Here is a 27,585-nt window from a genome sequence, read left to right on the forward strand (position 1 = left end):
CAATACTGACACACAGGAAGAACTCAGATATGATAGCCTTTTAGAGTGGTTACTTGATGATTCAGCTATGCCACCACTACTCTACCAGACGATGAGGCATAATTGGCAGGCTGAATTTCTTCCACCCATGTTCCCAAACTAAGCCAGACCAAAAATACTTGCTCTATGCCCCCGACTAGTAAAATCCATAGAAGTGTGAAACATTCTCTTTCATCTACAAACAACATTTAGGAAGAAGAGTCATTAGGTCCATAATTAACACCACGTGTTCCTCTTATACCCATAAAAATGCCTAATACCTGGAAGAAGCAATTTCTCTAAAACTGTTTAGCACCTAAATGCATTAACAGACTGTACACCCCTCTAGAAAACATTAACTTCTGAATTAGGATTACCTTGACTTGTGTTCATCTTATTAAACAAAAAATATGCTCCAAAAACGCCCACAAGTTCAACTACTAAAACTCCTTTAAAGATCTTCTTTGCCAGTGGTTCCATAGTGCGGGCCATCCTAAGTTTAACAATAACAACATGTAAACCTGAGTGAACATATACAAACTTAATACCACTTCCATAAAAATAATTCATTCCCAGTTTGAATGATGTATACTGTATACTTATTTGTATTAGATGTCCCACATTCCTAGTTTTCAATCTCCACCCCTAAGGGGCACAATGAACCAAAGACACCATTGGATAAAGCACAGGCAGGAAATAAAACTGAAAAAAGCACTGTAAAAAGAACTAACAATTTATGGAACTAAGATTTTTAATTATCTAAGAATATAGAATGTTGAGAGAGAGGGTAAATCCTTTCTTTTTAACCAAAAAAATATTAAGATGATCTAAATGGGCAGCATATGTGAAAGCCCTTTGTAAGTACCCTACAAAAAGTAAGGCTATTCCGTAAGTGGTTGTACATGTTTCATAGCTGGAGGTTTTCATTTATTTATACAGCATATACTGAACTAGGTGCCACAGCCCAAGCATTTCAAAGTTGAGCAACAAATCAACTTGTTCTGGGGAGGTGCTATTCTAAAAGTACTTTCAAACTAAGTACATACCCACAAGGCTTCTTAAAAAATGCACATTCCTGGGCCTCACCCTGTAGTTCCCGAGTTCCCAGATTTCTGATTCAGCAAGTTGAGGGTTAGCATCCCAGTAAGGTGCCCCATTTGCACACAACTCCAATGACTTGTATACAAGAGGCCCCTGTACCACATTAGGAAAACTGATCACCACCATCCAGTAAGTGGCAACCTAGACTTCAGATCTTGATTCACTTCAATTAAAATAAAAGCCAACCAAAAAGGGTTTGAGTCTTCATTCTCTTTCTCTAATGTAAAAGCTAAACAAGGGAAAGGGGCTATATAAATCAAGGAAATAACATATGACTCTTACTGAGTATATGAAACATAAACTCAAGTTATTACTCTGCCTCCCTAGAACCCCAACAACAGGAGAAACCAGTCGTTTTTAATCTTAGGATTTTGATATCGTCAATGTATGCTGTGTCATAGTGTTTGTTCTCTAACATCTGTGCAGAGATGGTAAGCTCTGTGATACTCTACAGTCCCAGCTCTCTGCTCACGGTCACGCGTTTGCACCATTTCCTTTTGACTCCTTTTTATAATGCCTCAGACGGGGTAATTAAATACCCTACTTTGTGGGATTATCCTATTAATCTCTTTACCAGGTGCCCCTTCCCTCCAAAATTCCTTTCCCTCATTTTGATAATATGATCACCCTGGGGACTAAAAGATTATAACTTTATTGTTCGTATCTTTAAAAACTGAAGCAGAGGAAGTTAATAAAGAACTTGCATGTAACCAACAGGCAGCTGAGTGGGTGGGAATGGAGAACTGTTTTGTTTACAATGCTGTACCTGACACCAAGTAAGTCATGATTGGTACAGGGACCTCTCGTGGGATAAGTTTTAATGTTCAACGGGTGAAAAAAAAATATTCTTTTAACTTAAAAATAAAGCCTGACTGCAGCCATAACCACAGTGTAAGGAATCCAAGTAAAATCTGGTTTTGTTCTGTTGGGAGGTGAGGTTAAGGGTTCAAAACATAAAGTGCAAGTAACACTGTATAATTCAGTGTTTATCTTTTTGAAAAATATATACTCACATTTTACATTACAAGTCCCTCGACTTCAGTAAAGGTGTTTATAACGACTGATAAAGCCTAGTTGACAAAGACCACCAAAGGCATACCTGTCCACGACGAAGTTAGATTACTAACTAGCAGAGGAGGAACAAGATTAGACAAGATTTTGGAGAAGGACAGAACTTAGGCGAAGTTTAAAAGAAAGCAGTCCCCGAATGGGCTCGAAGGAAAGCAGGGCTGTGCGTCATGGGGGTTCACAAAGCACCGGGCTGAGAAGCTGATTCAGGGTGCACAAGCTTAAACATGCAAATGTTGCGTCTGAAAACGCCTCATCCGTCCACTACAGCTGGAAACCGACACGGCTCAGCATCTGCAGGCAACACGATTTATCACACAGCAAGGTCTCTCACACGCACGCTAGATGTTGGAGAGCAAGGTTTCTCAGCTACGTCCCTGGGTTTGATTAGCTAAAGCACTTTGTCCAGATTCCCACGGTCAAGAACCAAGGAACCAGCGAGGCCTCCGGGAGCTGCCTCAGGCTGGCTACCCACGATCCCCAGGCCCCCGGGTCTCCGGTGTATCTCGGCGGCCCCCCGCGCTCTCCCGCCTGCCCGGGCTCCCCGGACGCTCCCGCCCGGCCCGCAGCCGACTCCCGCGGGCATCATCGCAGGCTGCACTGCCCGGTCACGGGGCCAAGGTCGCCGAGCGACCCGGAAACACTCGGTCCTCTCCCGCGACTCTCCCGCTGAATGGATGGATATAGCGACACCCAACTTTCCTCCGTATGAACCCAGAACTTTAGCGCGCACCCACCCCCACCTCCTACCCCCGCCAAAGAAAACCTGCTCGGCTCAGCGTTCCGAGGATCAAAAGTCAGGACTCTCAACTAGAGTCAGCCCTCGCGCTTACCTGAGGCGCTTACTGCGGACTGCGCATGCGAGTGTTACCAAAGCCCCGCCCCTCCCGGCGTTGGGCCCGCCCCGCCCCGTGATTACTTTTTATTGCGCTCCTTTAAAAAAAATTTTTTTTTTTTACATTTATTTTTAAGAAACAGAGTGAGACAAAGCGTGAGCGGGGGAGGGGCAGAGAGAGAAGGAGACACAGAATCCGAAGCAGGCTCCAGGCTCTGAGCAAGCGGTCAGCACAGAGCCTGATGCGGGCCTCAAACCCAGGAACTGTGAGACTGTGACCTGAGCCCAAGTCGGACGCTCAACCGACTGAGCCACCCAGGCGCCCCTATTGTGGTCCTTTTATTTTTTTTTTAAGTTTTATTTATTTCAATAATTTCTACACTCCATGTGGAACTGGAACTCACGACCCCTAGATCAAGGAACGCATGTTCTTCCGACTGAGCCAGCCAAGTGCCCCGTTATTGTGCTTTCCTTACAGAAAGAAACTCAGAGACATGAGCTTGAGCCCCATGCTGGTCATGGAGGCTACTTAAAAAACAAAACAAAGTTGTAGGAAATGACCTACTGAATTAGAACCTGCATTTTAGCCAGATCCCTAGACAATTCGCTTGTAAATTGAATTTTGAGATGCACTGCCTATACTACCCAAAAGGAAGAGAAGGAGAAGAAGAAGGGGAGAAGGAGGAAGAGGAGAAAAGGAATATAAAGGTCTATTATGGTACTATGTACAAGACGAAGCCTGGGCTAGCCAAAATAGTTACACAGATCTACCTTCATTGAGGTTATAGTCTAGTGGGGGTAAAATACATTCACAAATAGCCAATGAAAAGTACACAGCGATTAGGGTCTTGCTTCTGACTGAGCCAGCCAGGAGCCCCTAGGGTCTTGGTACTAATCTGAAGGACCCCTGAGGTTTTAGAGAAGGGATGAGTTGTCTTTGGCAAGCTAGCTGGAGCTGTCTTTGTCAAAGCCAGGTAAAGGAAGTGCCTCTGAGGAGCTCTTTGTGATGGCCCCAGTTTTCCTGTACAACCCCCACAGTGCCGCATACATGGTTCATTTACACAACTAAACCATCGTAAGTTGTGAGAAATGTGGATCTGCAAACTACTAATTTAAAGCATGTCATTAGTCAAGATCACTCAGATCCCTACAGATCCAGATCCCCAACTTCCACAACACGGCTTTATCAGTATCCGCTTAACGTCTGGGCTTTGTATAGTCTCTGTCTCTTCTATCTGCTCTATAGTAACTATCTCTGGCTTGAGCCCCCATTCTATTAATATTATATATCTGACTTTCTCTCCAGTTTTTCTCCTAAGATCTCTTTTTTTTTTTTTTTGGTCTGTTTTTTCATTTTGTCAGTTATTGTTTTTGCAATAAGTTTTTCTTAAAAAACTTAAAATGTTTTTTTTTAAGTTTTTAAAAAAAAACTTAAAAGTTTTTCTCAAAACTTTTCAGAACTCCACCCCCAGCTATTACCTACTCTGTTAATGTTCTTCTTTTTCCTCCAGCCGAGACATGTGCAGTCTTTAGAGATTCATTTCTATTCAAAGATTCACCCAGGATAAATATTTCCCATTTCAAAAGCAGCCCCAATGACTTCCAGGAATTTGTTTAATATATATTGTATTTAATACACAATATGATATAATATATAATTTATATTTATATTTGTTATATACATACATACATAGATATATGAACCAGGGTGACAAAACAAGACGAAAAGGTAAATTGGAATGGTTCAGATTGAGAAAAGAAAAGAAGGGCGCCTGGGCGTCTCAGTTGGTTGAGCATCTGGCCCTTGATTTTGGCTCAGGTCATGATCCTAGGGTCGTGGGATCAAGCCCAGAGTTGGGCTCTGTGCTAAGCATGGAGCCTGCTTAAGATTCTCTCTCTCTCTCTCTCTCTCTCTCTCTCTCTCTCAAATTAAAAAAAAAAGAAAAGAAAAGAAAAAACTTGAAAACAAAGGCTGAAATAATTGCACAGAGACGCAATCACTTCTACTGAGAGTGTATATAAACTAATTAAAGGAGGCTGTCCATTAGAGTGGGAGTTTCCTGGTATTACACGAAACTTATATGGCATCCTCATATTCATTTTTTTACACATCCTGGACCCCATCATAGATTTCACAAACATGTTTGCAGGTAAGGACCATTTGCCCACAAGTTTTAGAACAGGAGAAATTTAGACTCCAATGGAGACTTGTGTTAAGTTAATACAATCAGTGAATTGGGGTAGAGGGCAGAGGGTATTGGGGGTGGTGGGAAAGACTCTGATGGCAGATTTTCAAAGCGGCACCGATTCCCACCAGCGTCAATTGGAAAGACTCAGAAGTCGCAGGTGTAAGGCAGCAGGGATCTCTTCACTAATAAATACGTAGGAGGTTTGCTGACCATTCTCCCATGGTTATCTCAGAGAAAGAGCAGCTACCCAACCTGTCTGGGATCCTCCAAATAAAGCTCTTTCAATTAACTGGCATGAGGTTACAGAGATTAGATGACCCATGGCCACTGGTGCCAAAAGGCACCTACTGGAAAAGAGAGGCCCAGGATTTTGGTGACAACCCAGCCTTCCCTTAGGAGGGCCACAGAACACAGAACAGGGGTGACTGAGCCTCTGGTGGCACTGTCCCTGAAACACGGGCAGTGGAGACAGGACCTTGCCAGCTGCCCAGGGCTGGAGTGGAGTGGTTCTTCATTGTCCCCATTCTAGGATGTCAAAGTGTCACCAGATAAACCATCCTGGATCCTGAATGTTTTCAGCATCCACTAACTCATACACATCATCCCTGACTTTCTGGTGTTCAAGTTCTAAAGAGGGAAGCCAATTTTTAATAAACTCCCCCGAATACCAAGAGGCTATGCCCTCTCCCTGCATGTAGGATTCCAAAGTAAATTTCAATCCTGTACTACACTAGCAAGTAGGACTTCTCTTGCTAAAGAAGACAAAAAAAGCACAATTTAATCCTGAAGGGGCATCCCACTCCATAAAGGGAGGGATGGCACAGGAGGGGCCGATTTACCTGCCCCTAAAAATCAGCCTGCGGCCAATGGGCACATATGCTTCTTAATCCTCACTTGCTTGCTTTACTAACCAGACTTGAGTTCAATCACCCTAGACATTTTTTGTCACCTGTTTTCTCAATCTCTCTTTCCAGAATTCTCTCTGTCTCTCTCTGTCATCTGGCGTAAGTCCATAGCCTAGAGAAAAAAATAAAAAGAAAAGAAGTTAAGAGGGAACAATGTCTCGGGGTGCCTGGGTGGCTCAGTCAGTTAAATATCCAACTTCCGCTCAGGTCATGATCTTGTGGTTTGTGAGTTTGAGCCATGTGTCAGGCTCTGTGCTGACAGCTCAGACAGAGCCTGGAGTCTGCTTCAGATTCTGTGTCTCCCTCTCTCTCTGCCCCTCCCCTGCTCACAATCTGTCTCTCTCTATCTCTCTCTCTCTCTCTCTCTCTCAAAAATAAATAAACATTAAAAAAAAATTTTTTTTTAAAGAGGGAGCAATGTGTGTAATCTCAAGAAAAGGAGCTTTGAACAAACCTTCTGTGCTGCTCCCACCAAGGAGCGTGAACCAAGCCTGGGCAGTGCCGTCTGAGAGGTCCCCCACCACTTATCTCCAGCCTAGGTGGATCCAGGAGCTAAATGGAAGAACCTGGGGCCTACCTGCACTCAAAAGCACACCAGTGCACACGAGCATATAATCTAGGTTATTTTACAATCATTCATGCTGTTTCCCTGCATCATGCATGTAGACACTTAAGAGTCAAGTAGGGGGGGCACCTGGCTGGCTCAGTCAATGGAGCATGCGACTCTTGATCTTGGAGTTGTGAGTTCAAGCCCCACACTGGGTGTAGAGAATACTTTAAAAAATAAAATCTTGCAGATAAAACAGAGTCAAGGAGGTAGAACTGTAAGACTGACCATTTGCCCTGAACCTAGGGAGACTAAGAAGAATCAGAGCTCACATTACCAAGTCCAAATAGTCCTCCAAATCCTCCTATAATTACAGGCATTACTGTCAAAACAGGATCCAGGCATATTGTCTTTTTTTAACATTTTACTCACTAAGAAGCCAGCTAAGGACAACAGCAGTATTTGAATTAATACCTTAAATTCTACCTTACCCAGGTAAACAAAGACTCTTTATAATGTAAGGGACAATCCCACTAAGCAGCTTGGCAGGGAGTCCAATCTTACCTCCCTTTTTGGCCGGGAGGGGGTGGGGAGGGAGATTCTGAAATACACCACCTTCCCACCTACAGTGAATAGCATCCCATTGTTACATAAGGAAATACAAAAATAGTAAGACAGTTGGACATTCCAATTCTACCTTTTTACCAACATTTTAAAAAGACATTATTATAAATAAAGTGAAACTCAGAACCCTATCTAACTGGGAACCCTCTTTGGTCAGCTCTTTTTTCCCTCTGTAAAACGGACATTGAAAGTTGCTCCCCTACGTGTACTACCTGCCTCAGTAAGATATGTTCTGCTGACTTCTAAAATTTCCTCAATTCGGTGATGGAAAATTGTATGTCTGATTCAATTAAAGAACTATTTGCTAGATAGTTATCTATTATCGTCTGGTCAGAGATTCTACTCTTCCTTTCCTTGGGAGGATTGTCCATAATGGTAATATAATCAACCCCTGGGGTAATACTCCCTGATCCTCAGCCTGTTTTTGCACCTGTGGTTTGCCTTTTGTCAGAGGTGGGCGTGCAAACAGGCAGGTGGGGGGAGGAAGGGGTGAGAATGAAATGACTTGTTTCTCATGTGAATGGGAGGAGTCCTTTATTCCACCTCCTGAAAAACTCCTTTAAAAGCGATGGCTGCCGCCGGACAACCACAGAACAGGTTCATTAGCAGACAGCCAGCATGGCCACCAAGTCGAAATTTATTGACTACATTGATGAAGCTCTGGAAAAATCAAAAGAAACTGCACTTTCTCGCTTGTTTTTCACCCACCAGGGGATTCCGTACCCCATCACCATGTGCACTTCAGAAACTTTCCAGGCCTTGGACACCTTTGAAGCCAGAAGCAATGACATAGTGCTTGCATCTTATCCAAAGTGTGGTAAATAACAAGTCATTTTCTACAAGGGCGCTTTTTCATAAGGAGTAGGTTGGGCAGGGTGCAAGGCAAAGGTGGGAGGAAGGCGGTTCCTCTCTGCATGAAGCTGGCCAGAAGTCAGGGAGGAGGACGGCCAAGATGGTTAAGAACATAGCTTGTGAAATCAATAACCAGAACTGCTAGATTTAGAAATCCTGGGGTCTGAGGGAAGGATGATGGATGCAAAAAGGGAGTCATGGTGGGGCTAGCAACCAGAAAGAGAAATGCAAGAAAGTCCATTTGCCATCGGCCACTGAGAGCAGGAAAGATTTTCATCTTGGTTTTTGACTGAGGAGCATGGCCATGTCTATAATGTATATGATGATTTCCATGTAATTATTTTTCAGGATCAAACATCATCAATCCTCCAGCTTGTCAAACCAGTGTTACAATGGTCATTTATCAATGGAGGATAAATTAAGAATCTGTGGGGCACCGGGGTGACATAGTCTGACTCTTGATTTCAGATCAGGTCATGATCTCATGGTTCGTGGGGTCGAGCCCTGCATGGGGCTCAGCGCTGTCAGCACAGAGCCTGCTTGGGATTCTTTCTCTCCCTTTCTCTCTGCCCCTCCCCCATGAGCGCTCTCTCTCTTCCTCTCTCTCTCTCTCTCTCTCTCTCTCCCCCTCTCTCTTTCCCTCTCAAAATAAATAAATACATTTAAAAAAACCCAGAATCTAAGTCCCTATTTTACACAATCTGATTTTTTAAACTGTTATTTCATCTCTAAGTGTTTACTAAAGTCATCTTTGATATTTTTTTTTCTATCATTTGATGCTGAGTTTTTATAAATTCAAAATTATATATACTTTTTTAGAAAATATTCACTGGGGCACCTGGGTGGCTCAGTCAGTTAAGCATCTGACTTTGACTCAGGTCATGATCTTACGGTTCGTGGGTTCGAGCCCCGCATCGGGGCTCTGCACTGACAGCTCAGAACCTGGAGCCTGCCTCATTTTCTGTGTCTCCAACTCTCTCTGCCCCCCTGCCCCCTGCTTAGGCTCTGTCTGTCTGTCTGTCTCTCTCCCAAAAATAAACATTAAAAATTTTTTTTCAAAGAAAATATTTACTAATGTAAGGTACAATAATATGTGATATATAATAAACAATCATTTCTATAACATAACATTGTTCTATAAGGAACATATTGTAGATTTAAGAAGAATTGCCTCTTGTTAAAATAGAAATCTGAAAAATAAGGTAACCTGAATTTATACTAATGTAAGTATGTTCTATTTTCCACAAAACTCTATTTCTTTCCATAGCCCAGTTTATTTCAAATGCAGAAGAACCAATTGTACACACCACAGAGTGGCTATAGATTTTAATTTTTATGATGTATATGCACAAGTAACATGCCTTTGCTATACCAAGGTTCTTTTAATGAGCTTTGATTCTCTGATTTTTCTTATAGGTTCAAATTGGATTCTACATATCATTAGTGAGTTAATATTTGCTGAATCTAACAAAAAGTATGAATATCCAGAATTTCCAATTCTTGAATGTGGGGACCCAGAAAAATATCAGGTTAGTACAAAACAGCCTTTAAACTTATAGTAAATTATCATAGAAAGACTTCTTCCATTTGGGGGATTTTTTTAGTTTTGTGTTCAGAAAGTTCTAATACTAATAATCATTGCAACTTATTTTGTGCGTACCATCTAAGCCCAGCACCTTTCAAGGATTGTCTCATTTCAGGGCAAAAAAACCTCATCACCGTTTCTCAAAAGATCAAACCGTCAGAGACTTGCCCAAGGTCAAGGGGCTTATAAATGTCAGGGCCAAGATTTGAACCCAAATTGTCCAATCTGAGCTTCTTAACCTCTGCACAATATGGACAGCCTACTTATTAAAGAGAACTAGGAGGGAAAGTAAGCCGAGAAACCCGAAGAAAAAAATTAAAATGAGGGGCACCTGGCTGGCTTAGTCAGTAAAGCATGCTACTCTTGATCTTGGGTTTGTACGATCAAGCCCCATGTTGGGTGTAGAGATTACTTAAAAAATAAGATCTCTTTAAAAAAATTAAAACCATAAAAACTTTCTCTCTGAAGACAGAAACTTGGTGGGATGGCAAGAGAAGGGTTCCTCTAAGGCCTGGATCATTCTGCTTTCAGTTTATGTCAGCACCCCCCAGTCTTTTCCTAATAAGACACTATCTTTGGTGTCCCTGTATCAGTGATGTCTCTGGTGTGTGGGGGATGGGAAAGGGTAGTAGCTGAGAGAGTAAGCCACTGATGTGTATAAAGGTTCTTTTTTTTTTAATTTCTATTTTTGAGAGAGACAGAGAGGGACAAAGTGCAAGCAGGGGAGGTGCAGAGTGAGAGAGGGAGACAGAATCCGAAGCAGGCTCCAGGCTCTGAGCTGTCAGCACAGAGCCTGACGCGGGGCTAGAACTCACGAGCTATGAGATCATGACCTGAGCCGAAGTTGGACACTTAACCGACTGAGCCACCCAGGCACCCTAAGGTTCTTCTTTTTTTTTTTTTTAATGTTTATTTATTTATTTTCAAGGAGAGAGAGAAGGAGAGAGAGCATGCATGAGCAAGGAAAGGCCAGAGAGAAATAGAGAGAGAGAACACTAAGCAGGCTCCATGCTATCAGCACAGAGCCCGATGCAGGGCTCGATCTCACAAACTGTGAGATCATGACCTGACCCGAAATGAAGAGTTGGACACTTAACCTATTGAACCGCCCAGGCGCCCCCTTACCTGTTCTAATTCACTTTACCACACGTTATTGCTCCCACTACCAATGTAACCAGGTGAGGCTTGGGTGTGAGACAGAAAGTTCTGTTCCCAGACAGGAAAGGCAAGGACAGGGAGGGAGGAAGGATCTGCCTCAAGACTTCAGTGCCTGGACAGGACAGGTGGGAGGAGGGCCAGCCCCAGCCCCGCCAGAAACGCATTTGGGGGGGGGGGGCGGCTACAGTCTCAGCAAAACTTTCAGAGGTGCTTACCGCCAGGACTCCCAACAAGCAGACAGAAGAACTCAGTTACTGAGAATTAAGTCACTGGATCGGGACTGACGAAGGGGTTTCTGGAAAACGACAGAGACACATGGCATGATGACAAATACAAACTGAAAAGTTGGATCCTAGGGGGAAGGAAGCCCATTTCCATGGATTGGGTTAAAGTAACAGAAAAATACAGGCAGGTAAGGTATCCAGGGACTTGGGGCTGGGCTGGAGTGGGGAGCTAAGCGTGCATCCTGGATCTGGGGGGCTGCAACGTCAGGAGGAAGCAGAGGCCTAGCAGCCACAGCAGGGCCCAGAGGTGGGAGGTCAGGACCAGTTCAGGATGTGGGGACAGGAGTTTTAAGAAACTTTCCTAGGTAGAGATGAACGGGCTGATGAAAAGCCCCATTGATTTTTCCTCTCCAGGCCACTGCATAACCTTTTATCTAAAGAGCGTGTGTATCATCACCTTTAAAATTTATGCTAACATTTCTCTAGCTTTCCAACTTTTTTTAAAAGTAATTTTTATTTAAAATTTCTTCATTTTTGAGAGACAGAGTGAGACAGAGCATGACTGGGGAGGGGCAGAGAGAGAGAGAGAGGGAGACACAGAATCTGAAGCAGGCTCCAGGCTCTGAGCTGTCAGCACAGAGCCCGATGCAGGGCTTGAACTCACGAATTCGAACTTGCGAGATCATGACCTGAGCCGAAGTCAGACACTTAACCGGCTGAGCCACCCAGGTGCCCCTCCAACTTTTTTAAAAGTAAACTCTACATCCGAATTGGGACTCAGATTCACAATCTGGAGATGAAGAGTTGCATGCTCTGACTGAGCCAGCCAGGCGCCCCTCCAACTCCCCTTTTATTTATAATTTTTAAAATTTATTTATTTACTTTGAGAGAGAGAGGGAAAATGCATGAGCAGGGGAGGGGCAGAGAGAGAGGGAGACGGAGAATCCCAAGCAGGCTCCGTGCCTCAGCACAGAGCCCCATGAGGGGCTCAGACCCACAAACTGTGAGATCTTGACCTGAGCCAAAACCAAGAGTCGGATGCTCAACAGACTGAGCTACCCAGGTGCCCCATGTGAGTTCTTGATCTCCGGGTTGTGGGTTTGAGCCCCACATTGGGCATAGAGATACTTACAAAAATAAATAAAATTAAATACATGTATTTTCTTAAAATATGTCTATATCCAGTCTTTACATTGCTTATAGTTTGGCCCCATCACACATTTTCGTTGACACATCAGTTTTGTTACAGTTATTTCCCATTTTCTCCCTGGATATTTCTTTAATCCTATTAGGAACTTTACCATTTCTCATATGTCTTTTTGTGATTTTTGGCCATGCAGTGCAGTGGAAACTGCATTCTATAACTTAATCTGAAAATTACCATCTGTGTGATTTTGCACAAAGCCCTTAAAACCTCAAAGTCATTTGTTAATCTCTAAAATGGGGGTTATAATATCCACCTGAGGGGATTGCTGTGAATGAATGTAAAAGTGATGTTCAAAACTAAAAATTAGGGAAATTTGATGTAAATCAAGTATTATGACTATTCTCTTCTCTTCTTTTTTAATGTTTATTTATTTTTGAGAGAGAGAGACAGTGCGCAGGGGAGGGGCAGAGAGAGAGGGGGGGACACAGAATCTGAAGCAGGCTCCAGGCTCTGAGCTGTCAGCACAGAACCCAAGGTGGGGCTCCAACTCATGGACTGCGAGATCATGACACGAGCTGGTGTCTGATGTCCACTAAGTTTCTACAGAAACATTGGCTATAAACGTCTAAATATCATTTTACCACTTGAAATAATGTGCCCCAGCTGTGAGTGACCTCTACAAGTGTGGAAATGAAACTTGAGGCTTTAGCCCATATAACGTACTAAAACCCTTAGCCCTGGCAGATTAAACAGGTAACTTCATTTTCAAAATTATCAGTAGAAGCAGACACACACACACACACACACAGAATCAATCACTGAGTCCTTACATTGACAAGAATTTCTCTAGTAAAATATTTCTCAGATATTCAAGTGACTGTGCACTTCCAGGTTCTGTTAGGATATTTGATTGCATGGAATTTTGTTGACAAAAAAAAAGTCTAGATATTAAAAGTGGGTTTGGGAGACCAATGGAAAAACTTGAATATTTCTGGTAAAGACCTTGACTATAGAAGAGAGCCAAATGAAGACAGAATAGATCACAAATTATGAGCTGCAAAGAATCAATTCTAAAAAGAATTTAGTATGATTGTAGAAAAGGTAAAATTTTCAAAAAAAAGACCCCTCCAAAATGGTAAGCCAAACTCTATAAGGCGGTCCAAAAGGATGATTTTTTTTTTAATGTTTATTTATTTTTGAGACAGAGAGAGACAGAGCATGAACGGGGGAGGATCAGAAAGAGAGGGAGACACAGAATCTGTAGCAGGCTCCAGGCTCCGAGCTGTCAGCACAGAGCCCGATGCGGGGCTCGAACTCATGGACCACGAGATCATGACCTGAGCTGAAGTCAGACGCTTAACCGACTGAGCCACCCAGGCGCCTCCCAAAAGGATGATTTAAATTATTTACGACTTTCTCCATTCCTCATCCCCACAAATTAAGAAAACAAATAAATTTTAAAAAATTGGAGGGGGAAATAGAAAAGGCACAGTAGTGATACTTGGAACTACCATTCAGATACTACACTTAAGAGAAATTCACCATAAGACATACACGCTTTTACTTTACCATGTCTGTTTTTAAGAGAATGAAACAATTTCCATCCCCAAGGATTCTGGCAACTCATCTCCATTATGACAAATTACCTGGGTCCATCTTCAAGAATAAAGCCAAGGTGAGTGTCCCTCCCTACTCGTATTTCAGTTTGAAGTTTTTAATGTCTAGATATTGTCTTTCTGAGCTATGTGATGAAATCTGCATCTTATCATAGAATTTTGAGAAATGAAACGTGTGATTTAGCATTTCTTCTGTTGTTTCTTTCTTCAAATATATTTGCTATTGTTGTGCTCAAAGCGAATGCATTTTCAGTTAGGATATAAAACATATACCTAGAATTGAACATATTTTAAAATCTGTTTTATAGTGAATAGATTCCAGAATCCCACTAAGATATTTAGAGAGTTTAACAAAAGAATGCGATAGGAAAACGAGAAGTTGTGTTTTTTTGTTCTTTCTGGTGAGCATTATTTATGTGAAGTCTGAAGCAATTTTATTTCTGAATTTCACGTATAATAGCAAACTTCATGTCCTGCAAACATAACTATAGGTGCTTTGGCTACTCTTATCATTGTTTGATCTTCGCTGACCAAACTCTGAACATTATTTTCATTGTCCTTAATATTACTTTTTCTTTAATATTATTTTGCAATTTTTACTTTGTGGTTTACCCTTCCAGATCATGCCCTTATGACTATTCTAATGAGCTTGCCCTTTTTTTCCTTTTTGGTATCTTCCTTTTTTTTTTAACGTTTATTTATTTATTTTGAGAAAGAGAGAGAGTGTGTGCACTGCTCACGCATGAACACATGCTAGCTGGGGGAGGGGCAGAGAGAGAGAGAGAGAGAGAGACAGAGAGAGAGGGAGAATCTCAAGCCGGCTCTGCACTGTCAGTGCAGAAACTGGCTTGGGGCTCAATCCCACAAACCATGAGATTGTGACCTAAGCCGAACTCAAGAGTCAGACACTTAACCGACTAAGCCACCCAGGCACCTTGTTTTTTTCATATCTTCTACACATGCCTTCTTAATGTCTAAGTTCATTAGCAAAAGTTCTCTGCTACAACATCAGTCTGCTTTTTCTTCTTTTCTCTTCCCTCTCCCCAGACTTCCCCATCTGCCACCCCGCTTCTTCAGTTTCTCTGTATGTTAACAAAATTATGTCGTATACAAGATTACACAATGATATTGTTCACCCCTTCACTTTTCCAAAGTTCAAAATATATACCTGAATAAATTAACTTAATTTTCTCTTTCTAGATTTTGGTGATATTTCGAAACCCTAAAGATACGGCAGTATCTTTTTTCCATTTCCACAACGATGTCCCTGATATTCCAAGCTATGGCTCCTGGGATGAATTCTTCAGACAGTTCATGAAAGGCCAAGGTATGGCTGTTGGTGAAAGAATTCTTACTTTGACAGATGACCACAAAAGTACAAAAAATCAAATGTATTTTAAGGTAAAGAAAGAAGACTAGGGAGGATCCAGGAACCAAAAAGTTGCTTTTATTTTAAATTTTTTTTAACGTTTATTTATTTTTGAGACAGAGGGAGACAGAGCATGAACGGGGGAGGGTCAGAGAGAGGGAGACACAGAATCTGAAACAGGCTTCAGGCTCTGAGCTGTCAGCACAGAGCCTGAAGCGGGGCTCGAGCTCACGGACCGCGAGATCGTGACCTGAGCCGAAGTCGTTTGCTCAACCGACTGAGCCACCCAGGCGCCCCCCAAAAAGTTGCTTTTAATGAAACTTTAATGAAGTTTTATAGCACCACTAGTTCTGCACATCAAACAATAATACATTACTGTTTTTAAAAATAATTTGGGCAATTTACATGTTGCCTATAAGTATGAGGTGGCCATAGAACAGACATAGGACCAAGAGGCCTATACAGAGTCATGTAGAAAAGCATCTCTGGTTAATTTCCCCTAAGTCTCTATATAACACAATGATTAAAAAAAAAAAAAAGAGAGAGAGAGAGATGAAACCATGACGTCGAGCAAACACATCTATGTGTTTGCCAGAAAGGAAAAGGCTTTGTTAGACCATGTTGATGTTTTACCTCTGGTTATTGATAACTGCAATTTTGTAGGTGCCTACTGAGGCTTCTGGCTGGCTCAGTCAGCAGAGCACGCAACCCTTGATCTTGGGGTTGTGAGTTCGAGCCCCACATTAGGTGTAGAGATTACTTAAAAAAAAACTCTTGTAAGTGACTACTGATGCTCCAATGTACTAAAGGAGGTGTTGTATGTGCATGATTTCATTTAAGACTATAACAAACTATGAATAAAGTATTTCCAGCCCCTTGCACAGATGAGAAAACTAATCCAAAAAGTTAAAACACTTGCCAGTGGTCCCACTGCTTGTAAGCCCCAGTGACTCTGCTTCCATGGGTATAATGGCCAGAGATTAAAGATGCCTCCTTTAGTTGGTGGCTCTTTTCAGTCTTGGCAGTGTCATAGAAGGCAGAATTAATGCCACATGATCCTTGAGAAGTTGTTGACAGGTCACTCTAAGAGAACCACTTTTATTTTATTTTATTGGCTAACAAACAGCGTGTACAGTCTGCTCTTGGTTCTGGGGGTAGATTCCTGTGGTTCATCGCTTACATACAACACCCAGTGCTCATCCTAACATGATTTTCAAAGTTTTATTTATTTATTTATTTATTTATTTATTTACTCACGGACTTATTTATTATTTTGAGAGAGACAGAGCAGCGCAAGTGTGGGAGGGGCAGAGAGAGAGGAAGAATCCCAAGCAGGCTCTGCACTGTCAATGCAGAGCCCGATGTGGGACTTAAACACATGAAACTGTGAGATCATGACCTGAGCTGAAATCGAGAGTGGGATGTTTAACCGACTGAGCCACCCAGGCGCCCAAAGAGGACCACTTCTAAAGGTGACCAGCACAGCAATACCACGCCCCACATGCATGGCCACTGGGTACAGTATTGGTTCCTAAGCACAGATTAAGTATTGGAATTGGCGGGGGGGAGGGGGGGAGGGGGGGAAGTGCACAGAAGGTGCTTATGAAGCACCACAATCAAAGTTTTGTTTGTCTGGAAACCACTCACTAAGTGGTGCAAAGTTTCTTCTTTGCACGCTTTGTTACGTTCAACTTATGAAGGAAGTTCAATGTACTGGAAAACATGCAGGATTTGGAATGGGAGGACTGGATTGGCTTCATCATTTATTATTATATATCAGTAATTAATATTAGATAGAATAGTTACCACTTACTGAGCAATTACTACATGCCAGGCACTATATACTATCTCTTGCGTACATTTTAACATTTCATTTCTTTTTTTTAAGTTTATTTATTTTGAGAGACAGAGAGCGGAGAAGGGGCTGAGAGAGAAGGAGAGAGAGAATCCCAGACAGGCTCTGTGCTGTCAGCACAGAGCCCGATGAGGGACTCGAATACACGAACCATGAAATCATGACCTGAACCGAAACCAAGAGTTGGACGCTTAACCGACTAAGCCACCCAGATGCTCCCCAAAATTTCCATTTCTCTTAAGAACCCCATGGGGACAAATACTATACTTGTCGCTTTTGTAAAGATGGAAATAGAGGCATAAAAAGGTCACACAGCCACTAAGTAGCAGAGCTTGAATTTAAATTCAGGTTCAAATCACTCACACCTGGGTGATGTTGAGCAAGACATTTGATTTTTTTTTTTAACGTTTATTTATTTTTGAGACAGAGAGAGACAGAGCATGAATGCGGGAGGGTCAGAGAGAGAGGGAGACACAGAATCTGAAGCAGGCTCCAGGCTCTGAGCTGTCAGCACAGAGCCTGACATGTGGCTCGAACTCACGGACCGCGAGATTGTGACCTGAGCCGAAGTCAGACGCTTAACTGACTGAGCCACCCAGGCGCCCCAAGACATTTAATCTTTATGAACATTGGTTTCCTGACTTATAAAGGAAAGGTAAGAATATCTGACCTGCAGGAAGTAGGACAGTAGAGCATTTTGTTTGGCAGCACTACAGCTCTGGTGTCAGACAGATGTTGAAAGACGACAAAACCCATAACTTGCTGTGTGACCTTACAGCGGTTATTTCCCCACCAACAAAATAGGTATAAAACCTGTACCTATCACCCTGGATTGCTTTAAAGATCCCAGGATCAAATGTGTAACTATCAATTAATAGTGCATGGGGAAGAACAGAAAACCTGACCGCAGTGGCCCAAACATAGGTTTAATTTTTCTCACTCAACAAGAAGCCTGAAGAGAGACAGCTGGTTCAGTTGCCCAGTGATGGCAAAGCCAACGCCTCTGCCACTCCCTTGGCCTTTCCCTTCTGCCTTTTGCAACATACTCTCAGGCTGGCTACTGTGCCTACAAGCATCACTTTCAGATCCTGAAGGAGGTTCATCAAGACCGCAACGGTTTTACTAGAAACCTTCCAGCAGACTTCTGCTTGTGTCTTGCTGGCCAGAACCATATCCTGAGACCAATCACAGCGCGAAGGGAGGCTGAGAAACAGGAACCAGAATTCCCATAACTGGCTTAGACCCAAGTAACTAACCAGAGTTTGGTTAGCAGCAAAAACAGGAATATATTGGATATTGGGTATGAAACATACAGTGTCTGCCTCAACAAAGAAAACATGTGGAAATAGCCTGGCTCAAAGCAAGGGCTTCAATGATAACGATGATGATGATAAGAATTCTGAGAATATTATTATTACTAGCGATTACAGTAACGGCTAAAATTTGCTGAGTGGGTACTATTAATCAGGCACTGTTTTAACCATTTGATGTTGTTAATTCATTTAAGTCTGACAACAATGCCATTTTACTAATGAGGTAACTAAGGTACAAAGAGGTTTCGGTTGTTGCTCAAAGTCATACAGTTAATAAGCAGCACAGCTAATCAGTGTCTAGATGTTCACTGTCCAGTGTAGTAGCCACTAGCTACATGTGGCAAATGAGCACGCGAATTGTGACTGGTGCAACCGAGGAGTTAAATTTTACATCTTATTTAATTAGTTTAAATTTAAAAACAGATACTCAGGGCACCTGGGTGGCTCAGTCGGTTAAGCATCTGACTTTGGCTCAGGTCATGATCTCAAGATTCGTGAGTTTGAGCCCCGCGTCAGACTCTGCGCTGGCAGCAAGGAGCCTGGAGCCTGCTTCAGATTCTGTGTCTCCCTCCCTCTCTGTTCCTCCCCTGCTTGTTCCCTCTCTCTCTCAAAAACAAATAAACATTAAAAAAAAAAAAAAAACCAGATAATTCAGTTATTGGAAACTTTTAAATGAATTTGGTACAAGTTGAGTATATGAATCTACTTTCTCAACTTAAGTTGTAAACGCCTAAAAATACATCAGGGCACCTGGGTGGCTCAGTCGGTTAAGGGTCTGACTCTTGATTTCAGCTCAGGTCACAATCTCACGGGTTTGTGAATTTGAGCCCCGCATCAGGCTCTGCACTGACACTGCAGAGCCTGCTTTGGATTCTCTCTCTCTCTCCCTATCTCTATGCCTTTCCCCTACTTGTGGTCTCTCTCTCACAGAATAAACAAATTAACTTTAAAAAAGGTCTAAAAATACATCAAGTATTTTTGATAAAGAATTTGGCATTCAAATTGAGATTCTCTGTAAGCGTAAAATGCCCACCGGCTTTTGAAGACTTAGAAACAAAGTGTGATGGTTCCTTAGTAATTTTTTATATTGATTATATTCTGAAATGATAATATTTTGGGATATATTTGGTTAAACAAAATAAAATATTAAAGTTAATTTCACCTGTTTCTTTTTGCTTTTTTTTTTAAATTTTTAACGTTTATTTATTTTTGAGACAGAGACAGACAGAGCATGAACAGGGGAGGGGCAGAGAGAGAGGGAGACACAGAATCGGAAACAGGCTCCAGGCTCCGAGCTGTCAGCACAGAGCCCGACGCGGGGCTCGAACTCACGGACCGTGAGATCATGACCTGAGCCGAAGTCGGACGCTTAACCAACCAAGCCACCCAGGCACTCCTCTTTTTGCTTTTCTTAATGTGGCTATTGGAATATTTAAAATTACAGATGTGGTGGGGGGAATGCTGGGGTGGTTCAGTCAGTTAAGCCTCCGACTCTGGCTCAGGTCATGATCTTTCGGTTCATGAGTTCGAGCCGCAAACCAGGCTCAGATCCTGCTTTGGATCCTGTCTCCCTTTATCTCTGTCCCTCCCTTGCTTCTGCTTTCTCTCTCTCTCAAAAATAAATAAATAAGCATTTTTTAAAATTTACAGATGTGGCTTTCATTAAATTTCTATTGGACAATGCTGATCGAGAAAACATCTGTCTCATTATTTCTTTTCTTTCTGGTACTATCTGTCGTTTTTCGTGTACCTTTCACTATTTCTGAATCATTTTATTCACCTAAATATTCATGAATGTCTGGTAGTTTTTATCAAATCACTTTTGCAACTTGCTTAGTTATTATTTATGAAAATAATGAAATGAATAGAAATCTGACACAGGAATGGCCGTATGCCAGTTCTTCTGGAGCAGGGATTTATAATGACATACAAACATCTTGTCTGAGCATATACACACACACATATATATAGTTTATATTTTAAAGCATAAATTAACCATCTATAATTTTAACCTCAATTATTTGAAATTCCCTAAGAATTTTTTCCTTATATTTTTAGTTTCCTGGGGAAGCTATTTTGATTTTGCCATTAACTGGAACAAACATCTTGATGATGAAAATGTTAAGTTCATATTATACGAAGACCTGAAAAAGGTAAGATTTTGATTATTGACATTCTATAGCAAGATTTATTATAAAATATCACATAGAGAACCTACTTTTAATGTCTGGTTGTGTGAACAAATATTGCATTCAATTAAAAAAATAAATATTCCAGATTTGTGGTACAATGCTAGGAAAAAAAAAACACAGTGCATAGGGGCTTAGGTTGTTTATTTTACAGAAATAAAATAATGCTTAGCAACTTATTACTAACAGTGGCTGCTTTATTTTCCTTCTGTGATAGATAGTCCAACTTAAGAATGGCAGAAATAATAAGTAGGTTTCAACTGAGATGGAATTGAACGTGCATTTGGCTGTGAATTGATTTTTCCATATAATGTTATTTTTTAAATTGGTATTCATGAACATTTATTTATTTTTTTAATATATGAAATTTATTGTCAAATTGGTTTCCATACAACACCCAGTGCTCATCCCAAAAGATGCCCTCTTCAATACCCATCACCTACCCTCCCCTCCCTCCTACCCCCCATCAACCCTCAGTTTGTTCGCAGTTTTTAAGAGTCTCTTATGCTTTGGCTCTCTCCCACTCTAACCTCTTTTTTTTTCCTTCCCCTCCCCCATTCATGAACATTTAGTGCTGCCCAGCATTGTTCTAGGCCCTTGTGATACATCAGTGAACAGACCAGACAAAATTCACTGCCCTGGAGAAGCTTACCTTCTAGCTGGAGGAGGCAGGGAGAGAGAAAAACAATAAATATAACATTTTAAAAATGTTTATAATATGTGAGAAAAAAGAAATGGTATAACTGATTAAGGAAAACTGGAAATGTCAGGGGTAGGGAATTAGGATGTTGGACAAATCCCCATATAAGATAGCTGGTAGAAACCTCATGGAATGGATGTGATTTGAGCAAAGATCTAAAGAAGATGAGGGAGTAAGCAGAGTAAGTAACTGGAATAAGAATTTTCCAGGCATACAGAACCAACTGGAGCAAACACCCTGAGGTAGGAGTGTTCCTGGTATGGTTAAGTGATATGAAGGAGGCGGATGTGGCTGGGTCAGTAGGGGTGAACCAGGGGAGATTAACCAATGAGAACAGAGGCAAGGGAGTGGGGTAGAGAGGAGTGTGGGGAATAATGTGGCCAGCCATTGAAATTACTTTGGCCTTCACTCTGAGTGAAATAGAAAACCATTATGGGATTCGAGCAGAATAGTGATAGGAGTTGTGTTTTTAACAGGTTCATTCTGGTTGGTGTATGAAAACGTACTAGAGAGAAGCAAAGATTGTGTAGAGAAACCCATGAGGAGAGTACTATAGTAGTCCAGGCAAAGGAAGATTGTGGCTTAGACCAGAAGTGGCAATGGAAGTAATAAGTAGTTAAATTCTGAATATTTATTGAAGAAGAGCTATTAGGATTTGCTGCTGGATTGGATGGGAGAAAGAGCAGTGAGAGAAAAATGAAGTCAAATAAGACTCCAATATTACTGGCCTGACCAACTGAGAGGACTGAATTGTCGTCCCTTGAGTACGAGATGCCAGCAGGTGAAATGAGATTGTGGGAAAGATCAGGGGTTTGGCTTTGCACATGCTTAGTCTGAGATGTTTATTAGTCATCCAAATGGAGAGGTCAAGTTGACTATAAATGTGTTGAATGGAGAGAGTGCCGGGCTGTATATATAAATTTGGCACATAGATGGCATTTAAAGCCATGAGATTACATACTTACATGTATGTAAGTATATACATAGGGAAGAGAAGGAGACCAAGAACTGAGCCCTAGAGTCCCCCATATAGACTGTTTGGGAAACAGGAGGAACCAGCAAAGGAGATGGAGGAGGGGCTAATGAGGCAGGAGGGAAGCCAGAGTCCTGGACTCCAGTAGAGAAAGTATGTTAAAAAGGGAGCATGCCAAATGCTTTCTAGAGGAATTGGGTTATTAACACCAGTCTCCTCTGACATGCTTATCAAAGGGAAGTATGAATGAATCCATCCCTTCTGTTTCTCGAGTGCATTTATGTAACATGAGAGAACATACTAATTTAGTCTTTTATCCTTCTAGTCTACAATGATGTTTCTGAAACTTGTGTTCCATGGAATGCCATGTTGCCCAGATGTTAATAATTCTTGCTTGGAGGTTGCCTATTCAAACTGATTTGGGGACTGTGGCTCTTTTGGGACATTCACATTGCAAGTTGACATACTCAAGAGTAAGAGATCCTGTAGGAAAAACAAAACAAACTTCTCTTTATTTAACCAAAAGGATTCCAAACTTATTTGACCTCACCCTTCACTCTCCTTTTCTTTTCTTTTTTTTTTTCTTTTTTCACAAAACATCTATAGCCACCTTGAAGTAAATCAGTGTTTTGTAGAATACAGTTTAAGAAACTGTTCTAGAAGATTATGAATCTTCATTGGTAGGGATACTGGTTACAAGGGTATTTAGACAAGATTAATTTCAAGATTCCTTCTAGTTTTCAGGATTCTAAAAATTAGACTTTCTGGATAGAATTAAACATTAGCTATAAATAGGATTCAGAAGAAAAGAGAATTGGAATGGGCATGTACAAATACATTGATTTCCTCAGCTCATTTAGACTGGTGCTTTTTTTTATTATTTTTTTTAATGTTTATTTTTGAGAGAGAGACAGCAAGAGCCAGGGAGAAGCAGAGAGAGAGAGGGGTAGATACAGATTCTGAAACAAGCTCCAGGCTCTGAGCTGTCAGCACACAGCCCGATGCAAGCCTTGCTCACAAACTGGGAGATCATAACCTGAGCCTAAGTCGGATGCTTAATCGACTGAGCCACCCAGGTTCCCCTAGACTGGTGCTTTTTAATAAAATGAGTATCATCTTAGATAAGACCTACTACTTAATGCTTGCTATCATTATTTGTATCCTGAGGAGTTTAGTAAGAGTCACCCATTGAAACTACAAAGTAAAAACAATACAGAATATTTTGTAGGGCTATCTCAAATATTGATACAGAAGTATCAAAGAAAGTCTAAAGAGAGAGATGAAAAGGTGAGTTGGAGAGGTAGGCTTAGTAAATCCATTCTGGCTAAGAAACCTGTCTTTGCTCGAGCACAATTCCCATAGAAAGAAGTTTATCCTTGAAAATGTTGTGTTTTCAGAACCTGACTGCTGGAATAAAACAAATTGCTGAGTTCTTTGGATTCTCTTTAACTGGGGAGCAGATCCAAACCATCTCAGCCCAGAGTACCTTCCAAGCAATGCGAGCAAAGTCCCAGGAAACACACGGTGCCGTTGGACCCTTCCTGTTCCGCAAAGGTAAAGTCGCATTTGTTTCTGGGACATCCATTGGTTTGCATGTAACAGGCAATCCAAATACTTTATTTTTGTAATTTTTTTAATGTATATTTATTTTTGAGAGACAGAGAGACGGACAGAGCACCAGCAGGGGAGGGGCAGAGAGAGAGGGAGACCCCAAATCCAAAGCAGGCTCCAGGCTCTGAGCTGTCAGCACTAAGCCAGACGTGGGGCTTGAACCCACGAACCATGAGATCATGACCCAAGCCGAAGGCAGACACTTAACCGACTGGTGCCCCAATCCAAATACTTTTATCTTCAGTTAAGACAGGATTTTCTTGTTTCTCCCTCAGTAAGTTTGGACACAGTGAGTTCAAAGTAGACTGAGTGAGTTCCACAATATCTAAAGTATCTTTTAGAGTACTAAGTTCCTTGTACCTTTCTGCTTGCCAGTATGTATGGCAGGACAACAGCCACAGCTCCACCATTACATTAAAACTAAAGGATTATATATTTTTAAAATAAACAGGGAATAGCAAGATACAGAATCGCATGTTAGCTGAGTGGGGCCCCTTTAAAGAACTTTGTGGGAAGCTTCATCAGTGACTTCTTTATACCTCATTGGCCACCTCTTACTGCCCTGTTGGTTGGGAACTGTGATTTTTTTAAAGGCAATCTAACTTCTTATGACAGTTTATGATAATATAGCTTAGGTATTACCAGTTTTTTAAAATTATATATATATAGGGCACCTGGGTGGCTCAGTCGGTTAGGCGTCCGACTTCGGCTCAGGTCATGATCTCACGGTCCGTGAGTTCGAGCCCCGCGTCGGGCTCTGTGCTGACAGCTCAGAGCCTGGAGCCCGTTTCAGATTCTGTGTCTCCCTCTCTCTCTGCCCCTCCCCTGTTCATGCTCTGTCTCTCCCTGTCTCAAAAATAAATAAACGTTAAAAAAAATAAAAAAAAAAAAAAAAAAAAATATATATATATATATATATATATATATATATATATATAGAAAGTATAACATGATTTAGAGGCAGCACTATGTGTTAGACCTTTTACTAGGCATAAATTTTACAGCAAAAAAATTCATGAATTCCTTAATTCTATAAATGTGGGCACCAAAGCTCAGGGAAATTAATTTGTCCGTTGTCACAAAGCTAATGATCGATGGAGTCAGGATTTGAACGTAGGTTTACTTGAGTCTACTCCACTTTACTTTATCAAATGAAGACCCATCTAAAATACCCACTGTGAATGGAACATTGAATGTAAATCTAGCTTGGGCTTGATTCCTGACTTTACCCCTGATTTTTATGCCTTGCTTGATTAGCTTTAAAGGAGGGGGAAGAAAATAGAACTTCTCTTTATATTGCTTTTTTAAAAAAAAAAATTTTAATGTTTATTTTTGATAGAGAGAGAGAGAGAGAGCAGGGGAGGGGCAGAGAAAGAGGGAGATGCAGAATCCCAAGCAGGCCCCAGGCTCTGAGCTGCCAGCATGGAGCCCGACACAGGGCTCAAACTCACAAACCTGCGAGATCATAACCTGAATCAAAGTCGGACGCTCAACCAACTGAAACACCCAGGCGTTAATCACGCCACTATTCAGAACAGAAAAATTCTAAAATAAAGTGGTAACTTAAGTATTTTACAATATTCTTTGCAAAAATTCAGAAGGCACAGGTAAATGTGCAAGAACGTTAAAAATTATTCACATTTCTCCCACCAGAGGCAAGTTTAACTTTTTGGCATATTTCTTCCAGCCTCATTCTGTGATGTTTTTTATAAAAACATACATTTCAATGGCTATGCAACAAGGAACTTGCAACTTCAACCCAAATCACCAAAAGATTCTAAAGAAAGAAGCAACTTCCTTTGTTTTGTTTTTTTTTAATTTTTTTAGTGTTTATTTATTTTTGAGAAAGACAGAGACAGAATGAAAGTGGGTTAGGGGCAGAGAGAGAGGGAGACACAGAATCTGAAGCAGGCTCCAGGCTCCGAGCTGTCAGCACAGAACCTGATGCGGGGCTCAAACTCACAAACTGTGAGATCACGACCTGAGCCAAAGTTGGTCGCTCAACTGACTGAGCCACCCAGGCGCCCCAACTTCCTTTGTTTTTAAAAGGAATAAGAGGGGTGCCTGGGTGGCTCAGTCGGTTAAGCGTCCGACTTCAGCTCAGGTCACGATCTCGCGGTCCGCGAGTTCGAGCCCCGCGTCAGGCTCTGGGCTGATGGCTCAGAGCCTGGAGCTTGCTTCCGATTCTGTGTCTCCCTCTCTCTCTGCCCCTCCCCCGTTCAAGCTCTGTCTCTCTCTGTCTCAAAAATAAATAAACGTTAAAAAAATAAAAAAAAAAAGGAATAAGAAAAACATATCCTAATCTCAGGCAAAGTAGTAACTTTTTGCAAAATTATCAGCATCTGAGGTCTTAACCAAAACCTGTTGTAAAATGATAACTTCTCAAGGGGTGAGGTATTTAAAAGACTTTACAGAGGGGGAGAAAAGAATGACTCTCAAAAAGTGGAATTTTAGGTCCCAAGTGTTGAGACAGGGGTGGGGCGAGGAGATGACTGAGGCCAACAGTCCCTTCGGTGATATAAAGAAAGCACATCACCTACTATGCCACAGATGGGGAGGCCCCAATGGATACCATTAACTTTACAGGAGGAATTACATTCATTTTTAAGACTGCTTAATTTTCTTCATGTCTCCATTTCACATTTCAAAGTGAAATGCTGCACTGAAAAAATGGTAAAATCAAGAAGAAATAGGGGGATGGGTAAAACGGGTGAAGGGAAGTAGGAGGTAGAGGCTTCCAGTTAAGTAAGGAACAAGTCATGGGACTAAAAGGCACAGCACAGGTAACGGTATTATAAATGGTGTTGTACGGTGACAGATGGTAGCTATACTTGTGAGCACAGCATAGTGTGTCTAGTTGTCGAACCACTATGTGACAGCCCTGAAACGAATGTAACACTGTGTGCCAACCATACTCAAATAAAAATAAAAATAAAATGAAATAAATAGCTAAAAAAAAAAAAAATCAGGAAACTATCTTCTAACAGGTGTCCGGGTCTGTTATTTTTGTGTGTGTTGTAGGTGAAGTTGGTGATTGGAAAAATTTGTTCAGTGAAACTCAGAACCAGGAAATGGATGAAAAATTCAAACAGTGCTTGGCAGGCACTTCCCTAGGAGCAAAGTTGAAGTATGAATCCTACTGCCACCCTTGAAGTAGGAATCCTACTGCCATCCGATAGCCAATTCAGCAGGCATGGGTATTTTCTTTTCCTGAATGATTATTAAATAATGAAATAAGTTGATCAAATAATCAACTAATGATAATTAAACAACGTTTAGATATACATAATATGAATTTAATAATAATGATAACATTGGGGCGTCTGGGTGGCTCAGTGGGTTGGGCATCTGACTTCGGTTCAGGTCGTGATCTCGCAGTCTGTGAGTTTGAGCCCCGCATCGGGCTCTGTGCTGACAGCTCAGAGCCTGCAGCCTGCTTTGGATTCTGTGTCTTCTTCTCACTCTCTCTGCCAATCCCCTGCTCATGCTCTGTCTCTCTCTGTCTCAAAAATAAATAAAACATTAATAATAATGATAACATTGAAGTTTTTGAGTGCAGAGTTGTTCACTTTTTTTTAACTTTTTTTTTTTAATGTTTATTTATTTTTGAGGGAAAGAGAGACAGAGAGTGAGTGGGCAAGGGGCAGAGAGAGAGAGGGAGACACAGAATCTGAAGCAGACTCCAGCCTCCGCACTGTCAGCACAG

At 41.5% G+C, this 27,585-nt stretch overlaps 2 protein-coding genes across 8 annotated transcripts in view; one reads left to right on the top strand and one right to left on the bottom strand.

Moving 5' to 3' along the window:
• Positions 1-3,041, bottom strand: part of CEBPZOS (CEBPZ opposite strand) — a 19,511-nt gene extending 16,470 nt beyond the window's left edge. Inside the window, exons 1-2 of one of the 7 annotated variants that reach the window (XM_030311302.1) lie at positions 1,105-2,126; positions 396-511 (exon numbers count right to left, since the gene is read on the bottom strand). In XM_030311302.1, the coding sequence (XP_030167162.1) occupies positions 396-511; positions 1,105-1,223 (235 nt within the window). In that variant the 5' untranslated portion in view covers positions 1,224-2,126. The other 6 variants (XM_030311308.1, XM_030311307.1, XM_030311304.1 and 3 more) reach the window with 6 other exon arrangements.
• Positions 3,042-7,905: 4,864 nt separating this feature from the next.
• SULT6B1 (sulfotransferase family 6B member 1) lies at positions 7,906-27,031 on the top strand. Its single transcript, XM_030311816.1, has 7 exons — positions 7,906-8,104; positions 9,556-9,668; positions 13,839-13,928; positions 15,070-15,196; positions 20,465-20,559; positions 23,666-23,822; positions 26,901-27,031. Exons 1-7 carry the CDS (start codon positions 7,906-7,908, stop codon positions 27,029-27,031), a joined length of 912 nt encoding a protein of 303 aa, XP_030167676.1.
• The last annotated feature ends 554 nt before the right edge of the window (positions 27,032-27,585 follow it).

Source organism: Lynx canadensis, chromosome A3, assembly GCF_007474595.2.
Source record: "Lynx canadensis isolate LIC74 chromosome A3, mLynCan4.pri.v2, whole genome shotgun sequence".
Taxonomy (NCBI): Eukaryota; Metazoa; Chordata; class Mammalia; order Carnivora; family Felidae; genus Lynx; species Lynx canadensis.